Genomic DNA, 10,700 nt, shown 5'->3' on the forward strand with positions numbered 1-10,700 from the left:
AGTTATCTTTTAGCTTTATCTCAATCTTTATCTTAATTGACATTCACTTGAAAAACAAAAAAGATTCAAAGATTATTAACTTTCAGCAAAGTAAGTTTTTAGAAGCTTTTTTCCTCTCTTGACGTCGTACTTGTACCACAGTTTTTGTTATTGCAGAACTCTTTAGTGGGTTTTAATTCACTCATATGACTGCCATGTCTCTCTTTGTCTCTCATAAACTTTCTGTATATGAGAGCCACGCTTTTATTTTAATGCGCTTCAGGGTGAAAACAGGAAACTCATGTTGCTTATTACCGTCACCTTCTGCTGAATGACAATCAGTGAGAAATTCAGGCCCGAAGAGGAAGTATGCTAATATTCTGGGCCGAGGAGCCTGAAGGCTTCAGGGTCATAGCGCCGAAATACACAGGGGTAAAAGTTACAGTTACCCCAAATCCTACTCAAGTACAAATACTCCAGTACAAGGTAAATGACGTGTGGGCGTTTTGTATGTTAAAATGATGTAATTATGCGTATCCCATGCCGGCTGATCCCAATGCAATTCACTGATGCCCCCTAAAGGTCTTTTATAATATTTCTCTAGTTTAGGAAGCTTCACTGCCATCCACCTCCTTTTCTTTGCAGTAAATTATTTAGTGCATCATACACCCAGCAATCATTTTATAGTTGAGCTCTACAATACACACTCACTAACTCCTTTGTTAGATATGTATAGCATCTCATTTTGCCTTCAGAACTGCTTTAATTGCAAAGATTCGGAAAGATGCTGGATATATTTCTCTGGATTCTGCTCCATATTGACATGATGATGACACACAGTTACTGGAGATTTATTAGCTGCAAATGATGTGTGTCTCCCGTTTCATCACACCCCCCAAAGTTCTCTACTGGACTGAGATCTGATGACTGTGTCATGTTCAAGAAACCAGTTTGAGATGATCTGAGCTTTGTGATATGACATGACAGTTAGTACAAAGGAGCCCAAAGTGTGCTATGAAAATGTCCCCCACACCATTACACCACCGGTAGCGACCTGAGCTATTGACATAAGGCAGGATGCATCCATGCTTTCACGATGTTTATGCCAAATTCTGACTGTCCCATCTGAATGTCATAGCAGGAATCAAGACTCATCAGACCAGGTAATGTTTTCCAGTCTTCTATTGTTCCGTTTTGATGAGCCCGTGGGAATTTTAGCCTCAGTTTCCTGTTCTTAACTAACAGGAGTGGCAACCGTTGTGGTCTTCTGCTGCTACAGTCCATCTGTTTCTAACAGACGTGTTGTTTGTTCAAAGATGCTGTTCTACATTCCTTGGTTGTAACAAGTTGTTATTTGAGTAACTGTTGCGTTCCCATCAGCTCAAAGCAGACTAGCCATTCTCCTCTGACCTCTGGCATCAACAAAGCCATTTCACCCAGACAACTGCCACTGACTGGATATTTTCTTTTTCCCGGAACCATCACCTAAGATAAACAAAAAAACAAAACTAGATGTGAAAAAAAACAAAAAAACATTTTAGATAGCTAAAAATTAAATAAGAAAGAAATCTAACTGAAATTATTTTGTGAACTTGGAAAATTAACTAGTTTTAGTCTTTGTCAATTTGGTAAAAATTTGTTGTCACTTCTTGCCTGATGAGTCTTTGATGGAGGTGTTTGGTGAGACTTTGGTTTGCTGGATGTCTACAGGACTGTGAGAGTTAACTGTGTTCAAAAGAAGTTCTACATTTTTATTGCAGTATCTTAACAGATTTTCCCAAATCTTGCCTCTCGTATATGTTCTCCATACAGTAATATCAAAAAGAGATTAACTACTAAAAACTAAAGTAAAAGGAAAATTTTTTCCATACAATAAAAACTGAACTGAAATGACAAAACCCAACCTTGAAACTAACACTCAACTAAAAGGAGAAAAAAAAAAGTCAAAACAAACTAAAATAAAAATTGGAAAATACAAAACTACAACTGGTCTGGTTTGATGGTAAGATGGTTATGCAGAAGAATCCCTCAGACCAGCCTGTCTGACACTTGAATCCTCTCATTGTGAAGCTCAGTCTGGACTTCAGCAGGCCATCCTGAGCATATCTACATTCCTGAATGCACTTAATTCCTGCCATGTGATTAGCTTATTGGACATTTGCATTAACAAGCAGTTAAACAGGTGTACCTGATAAAGTGGCAAGCCTATATAGACTGTCATAATTTATTTTCCCCCGATGCATTTTCTTTTTGAAAAATCTGATGCATTTATGAAATTTACCTCCCCTCCCAGTCGTCCCCCAAAATTAAACTCAGTCTACTATAGTTGGGCAAAAAACATTCACATTATAAACTTGACAGAGTATAATTACATCATCCCTGCTGTATTCATTTGCATCCGATTCAAATAAGAGCCCAAATTTGCACAGCCTGACCTTCCAATGATTAGAAGTCGTCCCAAAACTCCGGTGATATTGGCAGGCTAACTCATTAACCCTGACACCTCATATCTAAGAAAACAAAAAGCATTTAAAAATGATTCTTCAACAGTTTATTAGAAAGATGTAGACAATTAAAAAAAAGAATCCCCACTCTAATTCAACATAACTGGTCTCCCCTTACAGTTTATTGACAGTGCAAGTATAATTTGGTCATTACATGTCGCCGTATCGTTCAATCACGCTGCGTTTTTCAAGCCTCTTTACCAGCTGCAAAATATGTCAGCTCACTTGTGCAGTCTGACACGAGTGTGCACGTTAGGTGGTATAAAGAGACAGTCCACATGTTGAATTCATTCAGATTAACAAAGTACAGTAGGTGATCACTGGGAAGATGCAAATATGCCTGGAATGAGTTCAGAAAATTCCAATTTTCTTTCTTTTCTTTTTTTTTTAACGAGCATTAAACAAGAAGTAAAGGGAAACATGTAAGTTGGAAGGTTAAGCTACTGAAACAGTCTTCTTGGATCTCTAATTCACCGCACATGAGAGATGCTTGAAGAAGAACCCAATTGGTAAATTTGCCTAATTATTTTCTTAAAAAAAAAAAACAAATCATGAGAAACTACACTGGTCGACTACCTTAAAAACCACAACATTAGGAATGGTTGGGCCTAAATCAGCTTTGAACCAATTCATTTGAAGACAGACTGTCAATCTCTTTAACACACATTGCTCAGTTGAGGACAACTATACAGTTTTTTTCCTCCAACAAATAAGGTGTGCTTAGTTGTAATATTTAACAGTAAAACAAGATATCCAAAAGGTGCAGTACAGCAAATGGAAGTGGAGATAGCTGCTCTGTACAATACCATGCATATCAACCTTCAGTGAACTGATTGGTCAAAGGTTTGGAGCTGAGGCTATGGATTTAAATATGGCTACTGACTCATTATGTACAGTTGTTTGTCACTGCCTTCAGTTTCAAGATATACATTTGTTAATAGTCTTCTCTGTTCTGTTCTTCTGTTTTCTCTCCAGAGTTTTATGGTCTTCTACTCCAAATCTGGCATTTCTGAAAGCAAAGTGAAAAGGAGACATTAAAAGTTGATTAAATAAATAAATAAATAAATAAATAAATAAATAAATAAATAAAGCTGTAAGTGTAGATGCTACAGAAGCTCAAACACTTACTCTCATCGTCACTATCTGCAGATTCATCCTGAAAGAGAAAAATAAGAGACCTGTGAAATCAATCTTAGGTTACATCCACAACCTCTAGTGTCACCAATTAAAATCTCCCTTATCTATAAATATAAGATCAATCAAAGAGATGACTGAAGAGGAGGTCTTACATCATCTGCACCGTCTAGATCAGGTAGGTCATCCTCTCCTCCCATGTTGTTCATCATCTGCAATATAAGATTAGAAATTAAAGCCACATCATTTAAATGCCAACGAGTCGAAGACAGATTGATTTTTTTCCCCCCTCTTCCTCATGAGATTAGATTTGAGGCATGCATTAGTCAGTCAAAACAGTTTTGTTTTTTTAAAAGCAGATCCATTACACTTATTTCAGCCCTTTATATGAAAATATACATGGTTCTATATTGTCTTGGACTCTACCAGAGTACCTTTGCACAATTTATATTCAAAATGATCATTCATATTAAAAAACACAACAAAAACAATGGGACGTGGGTGAGTCCAGGGTTAGTTTTCCCAACTTCTAGGTGAGCGACTGAAGCGAGTACCAATGAGAGTTGGGGATACTGCTGATTAATGTATGACAGGTTTGTAAATACTTTACAGGGTTACCTAGGCAACTGGAGCCTGGAATGTCCACTAGCAACCAACAGTGACAGACTGATACATCATGAGCAAATAGCTTCCTGGGTGGACGCCCTATATTTATTTAGACTTAACCTCTCAGTGAATTCATCAAGATTCAAGAGTAGTTAAAAAACAACTAAAACTGAGTATTTAGAGCAGTTTGAAGCTTTGATGTTTAACAAACAGGAGCAACCTGATAATCTGCTGACCTCATTATTTGAAACTTTGTTTAATATGACCATTCACCAGCATCCACCATTGTAACAGTACATATGGCCGAACATAAGCACAATGGTTCCACTTTAACGTTGGCAATAGCAGAGCAGAAACTTGTTTAGTTTATCATTTACAGACACGGGTAGTCAACAGATTTCTGTTGTTATTAGACACACTAGTGATAAAATAACCTTTCAACCAATTGCACATAGGTGTCACGTTTTTAGATTCAGAAAAATGTGCAGATGATGGGAGACTTCAACCTATGCAGATCTGATAAGTAGTATAAAGTAGGGCTGTGCGATATGGCCAAAATCTCATATCCCGATATGAGACATCTATCGTCTGATAACGATATAAATCACAAGCATTTAACATTTTCTGTAAATTCTGTGAATCTCGGGCAGCTCGACTTGCGTGAAGTGTTTCCAGCTGGGCGTCGTGTACTTGGAGTCGAGTGTTTAAACCAATGCATGAAACGATACATTTTTAGACATAAGTTGTAACGTCCGCCGTTTTCTTTGTGAGTATTTATTACACGGCGTGCTGCGGGGAAAAGCCTGTTCTAACGTTTGAGTCTAAGGTTTATTTTTTAGCACCTGACGGCTCGTTTTTGCTTCTCATCCATAAATACTCTGCATACTGCACACTTGATTCAGTTTATTTTGAAAAGTCTCAACAGGACCTTGAGCTTTATTGTGAAAGGTTTATGTGGAAAATAAACAAGCGGACACAATGGTTTTACTGTCGTTGTTGCTAACCACAACGCATAAAAACAGGCGCTTGTCCGTCCATAGTGTGGTTATATTCAATATAAGAGACAGAGAACTGTAACAAATTAATATAGCCACTACAGTGACCATCAAAACGGTGAAAGAAATATTGCCGTAACACGAAACAAACAATAGCGTAAAATGAAATGATAGACGTTTTTATATCGTCATCCCGATACATATCGTTATATCGAACAGCCCTAGTATAAAGTATGTTGAAGAAGGTCATGTGGGGAAGTAGGTTAAAGTACAGGACTTTTCACCTGGAAGAGTCGAGACTAGAGTCTGCAAGAAGTTGGCCTAAACCTACTGTTTTTAGGAGGATGACATATGACTGGAAAAGAAAAGAGAGGGCTACTTTCTATGTCTCTGGCATTTGTTGGCTTTAGCTGAGTTTATTTAGACTAAAAAAATAAAAAGCAGGGGAAAAAAGTATTTTTTACAGTCAGGTACCCTATATCTGCCTTCAAAGTTGTTTCTTTTGCTGGTTCAATTTGAAACTGTCTGTATTAAAGCTTTGTATTAGCCTCACGACGTGAAAAGTGTTTTTTAATTAAGTATTTTTCAAATATAAAGTATGATTTTATCAAAGCGCTTACATCTGAGAATTGATCGAAGTTGCCCATCTCCTCATCTGAGTCGTCCTCCCAGTCTTTCCAGTTGTTAAAGTCGACACTGAGCCAACTCAGCTGTGGAAACAAAGTCAACATTTTTTTAAAAATTGCTGCCGTTGCTTAAATTTGAATATTTTTCAGATGTCCTCACGTGTGGCAGACCTTCGCCTTCTCTTTCGTTAGCCTCGGCCACGCCTTCCCTGGCTGCGCTTTTCGTAGATAGCACAACACTGAGCGGTCTGTGCGTTTGTGTTTGGATTCCTGGGTCGAGGTTTAAACAGAGCACAGAAACAAATGCGGTCACTCCTGCGTTGTGTGCAGTGAATAAATGTTTTACAGCATTTTTGAAAGCGGCCAGTACAACTTACATTTTCATCAATGGCATCGAAAAGGTCTATTTCATTCTCGTGCTTCACATTGTCAGTTCCTCCAAGACAGCTGCAGTTAACAAAGACACATACTCACTATAAATATACCATATAAGAGATGGTCCAACAAGAAATGTACAGATAAATGTAGCCAGAATTAGGAAAACTCACCTGAAACCACACTTTGTTTTATCAAAATTGACCTTAACATCTTTGCTGTCTGCTACACAGAACTCTATAAAAACAGAGTCCCTCCTGTCGTACCACTTGGCAGTCGCTGGATGCCTTTAAGAAAATGAAGGAGATGAGAAAAGAAGAAAAAGCATGCAACTCACTTTTATCCTTTAAAAGTTCAGCTTTTCAAGCCTTCAAAAACAACTTCAATGAAAAAAAAACCAAATACAATAAATAATCCGAGTGCTGGTGAAGAGACAAGACAGCCTGTTATCAAACCTCCTTTGTGTGAGGTTGCTGTAAAGAGCATCGAGTTACACACACTGCTCCAGTATCAAGAGTGAAACATCTGTGGATACTAAACTGTGACAAGTCACATTTACAAGCTGTTGTGGATGGAGGGGCCCCCTTCTCAAATTTTCCTTTTAACTTTTAAGTCTTCAGGGTATAATGCGAGCCAGTGTTGCTAATTTTACTTAATGTGATCTAGTAGCATGACAAGTTCTGAAAAGCTCATCTCTAACTTTGAACATGAGGGATGAACAGAAAAGCCATGTGCTTTTTTTTTAAACACCAATGGATACAAATTAAATGGGTATATTTGGCTTCATTACCACACACTTCCACCTCAAGTAATTTTACAGAACACATGCATGAGCCTGGCTGACCTGCATCCATTAATTAAATGGTCTTTGCATGGAAGCTACAGGTATGTTTACTGCTCTCTTAGCATTGTGGTGACTGTCTCATTAGATAAATCCTCTTACAAATCCTCAATGCAGTGTGGGGTAGCTAGCTTTAAACATCGTTACAGCCCAAACAAAACCACTGATGGAGTCTGATTTTCTTTACAAATCTGAAATCTTGCCGCAGACCCGATGCTAATCTGATCTTAGCCTTCCAGAAGTCTTAATGAAGCCTCCTGTAGCCAAGCTAACAGCGGTGCCGCTACGCTAGTCATGCCATGCGGTACACCTGACCCATGCTACAGCTAAAAGAAACCGACTCTTTCGCCAATGAAGGATAAAGGGGTCTGCTATATTAGCCTTGCCGATACACTGTGAGGTTTTACCCGGTTTGTAAGGCAGCGAGTCACGCTGAGTCCCTACTTCATTGAGGCCATACCACCCTCCCGCCTTTCCAACAGCATGTTTCAAGCTGCTAAAGCTAGCTAATATTCAGCCTGTACTATCGCACTTTCCCTCCACTGCGCCTTTACGTACGCTCCCCACAACTTACATGTCTTGGTGTGAAGTGAATTTCTTTATCACAGATAAAACAGCCTCGTGAAAAAGATCGGTGGCGCCTGTAAAACAAGAAGGAATGCCGCCCAACACACGGCCAAAGCAAACGCCTCTAGCCCCTGGACTCTACTCCGGATCTTATTGCGTATCCCAGGAACGGAATAGCAGTGCTGACGCACTCCGAGCGCACTAGACGTTTCTAGAGCTTTCAGCCACAGCTGCGAGTGAAGTGAGAGAGGGCGACTACTATGGCAAGTCACTACAACCTGACTCCGGTCCGAACACCTCAAACGGTTTACCCCTACCCAGGCTTATGAAGCTGCAGGATCCTTGTAGTATGTAACTGCAACTAGCAACTCAAATGCATGCAAAAATATAAATACAGATAGATCCATAAGTATTTTACTCTGACGGTTTTTTTGTTTTGTTTTTAATGATTTATTTTTATCTTGCCACCACAGTTTTTAAATCAAGCAAGATGTAGCTCACTTTCAGGTTTAATTTAAGTGGTTTAAATGAATAAATATTTAAAAAGAAAAACTGTCTAAACACCTACGGACCTAATATCCCGACAATTTTACTTATAATATAAAACACTTGAGCACATATAATCTGTGTTAATATGTGCTCAAGTGAAAATAAAACAGACAGAAAATAAATACAATATAAAATATAGAATTAAATGTAAAAGGACATGCATAGTTTTAGTATGAAGTTTTCTCTTTTTTTTTTTTTGTCTTTTTTTTACCAACCCGGTGGCAGTGTCAAACCCACAACAAGTTCTAAGTATTTCCACAAAAAAAGCCCCCAAAACTGCAAAAGAACAGCAACACACAATTTTGTTAGGAAGTTTTTATTATTTTACTTAAAAAAGACTAAAAGATAAATAATACATAATGAGTTTTTGTTTTTTTTTAAACGGTGAACACCGAGTACGGCAGTCAAACGAGTAAAGCAGGGTTTGAAGCCTTCAACCTTTTCAAAGAATGATCAGAAGTTGATAACACAGTCTAGAAAACTGGATACTGGTTGCAATATTATATCAAATACATTACATTCCAACATTTTTTTTCTGTTTATAAAGTCTTGCATATAAATCACAGCTGGAAAAAGAAAGCAGGTAAAATAAACGTGTTTTATTGAAAAAGTGGAACCATTGACGTCACCGATCATGGGAAGGGCTACCACAAGAAATTCACCAATGATTGGCTACTCACGAATTCTCCGGTTTCTGCTCATAATACCCTGTAATAATCTGTTCTCAAATATGTCCAAATGCGCTCTACTTCACATGTAGAAATTGTTCAACAGTAGCACAAGCACTGGGACTGAGCTGCTGGAAAAGCAGTTAAGTCTGTAGTTATCCTGTGAGGTACAGATAGTTTAAGTAATGGGAAAAAACCAAGCACCACGGAGCACCATTAACTCAAAAGGTGTTTTGATGATGGCCGTGAAAAGCTAACACCTCACTCTGAAATCTCCCATAGGTGCTCAGCTGGGTGGAAATCTGGATGTGGATGTGTGGCTGAAAGCATAGCCTCCCTGGAGTCACATCCACCTTTTGCCCATCGCCAGCATGACCTTGGCTCCACAGTTGGTAAATAACAGTGCCAGGATGGTACAGTACCATTGTGGGATTTGTTTAGAATTTTTGTATAAGCCATATATATGAGAGCAATCGCAGTGTCTTACTCAGTCTTTGCGCAAAGCTGTATCAAGATTGGTCTACTCATCTAGGGGAAGATAGGGAACATGCAAACATGTGCTATGATCATGAATGGGATGTTTTCAACTTGCTTTTCAAACATGCACTTTCCTCTCAAATCATGCTCTCAGTTAAAAAAGCCTTTGGAACTTTATCAGGTTATAATTTCTGTATTTAACCTTGTATGGGATTAATCTTTCAAACCTAGTTTACTTTCATTACATACCCTAAATGTAGGTTTGTTTCTAACAAACTATAATAAAAACATATTTAGTGTTTAAGAAAGCTTGATTTTAAAAATAATACAATATTAGAATTGTCCTTGATTTTTTATTACATATCTTTTTACATTGATGTAACTTATACATGGCTCCTAGAACTAATGATTTTGTGTATTTTAATTTTAGTCTTTAAATAGTTAAAAATGTTGTCAGTGCAAGATCACCAGTTAGGTAACTTGATATGAATCTCGTTCCACCACATCCCTGAGGTGCTGTACTGGGTTGTTATCTGGTGATTGTGGAGGCCATTAGTGTGGTGAATGTACTGTTATGTTAAAAAAAAAACAAAAAAAAAAAAAAAACAGTTTAAGAAATGGCCTGTTATCCTGCTGAAAGCTATCATCAGAAGATGGGTTCACTGTGGTCATAAAGAGATAGGCACAGTCAGCAACAATGGGTAGGCTGTGGTGTTTAAACAATGCTTAACTGGACCCAGAGTGTACCAAGACAATATGCTCACACCATCACAACACCCCTGCAAACCAGAACTGAGGCAGGCCTAGCATCTGAATGTTGCATGTTGAGTTTTAACTGAAATGCTACATTCACCTTTCTATACCTATCTGATGCCCAGTTAAAATGTCATGGGCTCACTGACAACATCTACATAACTAAATACACTGATATTATACTTAGCCTGATAGGGTGAAGGACACTGTCTCAGCTGAACTATGGACACGCACACACATACACTTACACTGATAAGCACTCACACATCCCCCCTCCCCTTCCAATGCCTTCGATGCTTGTTGCCTCTTGGGAACACGAGGCGGGTCTGGGCCCGCGCTGGAGAGTCGGCGCAGTGGCAGGATGGCTACTGTGTTGCCTGGGATTACTCCTTATCCCCTACCCAACCCTGTTGCTGGTCACGTGCTCTATAATGTTGTACTGTGGACATTTATGTGCTTTCTGTGCAGAGGAGTTTTTTTGTTTCCTGTCTCATGCTGTCCTCCTGTAGCCCAGCATGAGTAGAGGTCTCTTTTTTTCCTCTTGTACTTTTCCCATTGTAGTGTATATTTCAGTGGTTTTTCTGTAATGCAACCGTTCTGACTTGTATCCCCATGTGATGTCTGTG

The 10,700-nt window shown here is 38.6% G+C and overlaps 1 protein-coding gene across 1 annotated transcript; it reads right to left on the reverse strand.

The window, feature by feature from the left end:
* Positions 1-2,515: 2,515 nt before the first annotated feature.
* On the reverse strand, positions 2,516-7,833 carry ptges3b (prostaglandin E synthase 3b (cytosolic)). Its single transcript, XM_084917638.1, has 8 exons — positions 7,635-7,833; positions 6,393-6,506; positions 6,222-6,291; positions 6,016-6,114; positions 5,839-5,928; positions 3,773-3,829; positions 3,612-3,639; positions 2,516-3,492 (listed from the first exon to the last, which is right to left on the reverse strand). Coding segments are annotated over exons 1-8 (480 nt in total). The 5' UTR covers positions 7,637-7,833; the 3' UTR covers positions 2,516-3,472.
* Positions 7,834-10,700: the final 2,867 nt, after the last annotated feature.

The sequence above is a fragment of the Perissodus microlepis genome, chromosome 20 (assembly GCF_051167445.1).
Source record: "Perissodus microlepis isolate ML-2025 ecotype Zambia chromosome 20, ASM5116744v1, whole genome shotgun sequence".
NCBI classification, from domain to species: Eukaryota; Metazoa; Chordata; class Actinopteri; order Cichliformes; family Cichlidae; genus Perissodus; species Perissodus microlepis.

Coding starts and splice junctions, on each gene's coding strand:
- ptges3b (XM_084917638.1), bottom strand. Junction 5,929..6,015: donor TAACGAAAGAGAAGGCGAAG/GTCTGCCACACG, acceptor TTGTTTCCACAG/CTGAGTTGGCTCAGTGTCGA. Junction 3,493..3,611: donor TGCAGATAGTGACGATGAGA/GTAAGTGTTTGA, acceptor CTTTGCTTTCAG/AAATGCCAGATTTGGAGTAG.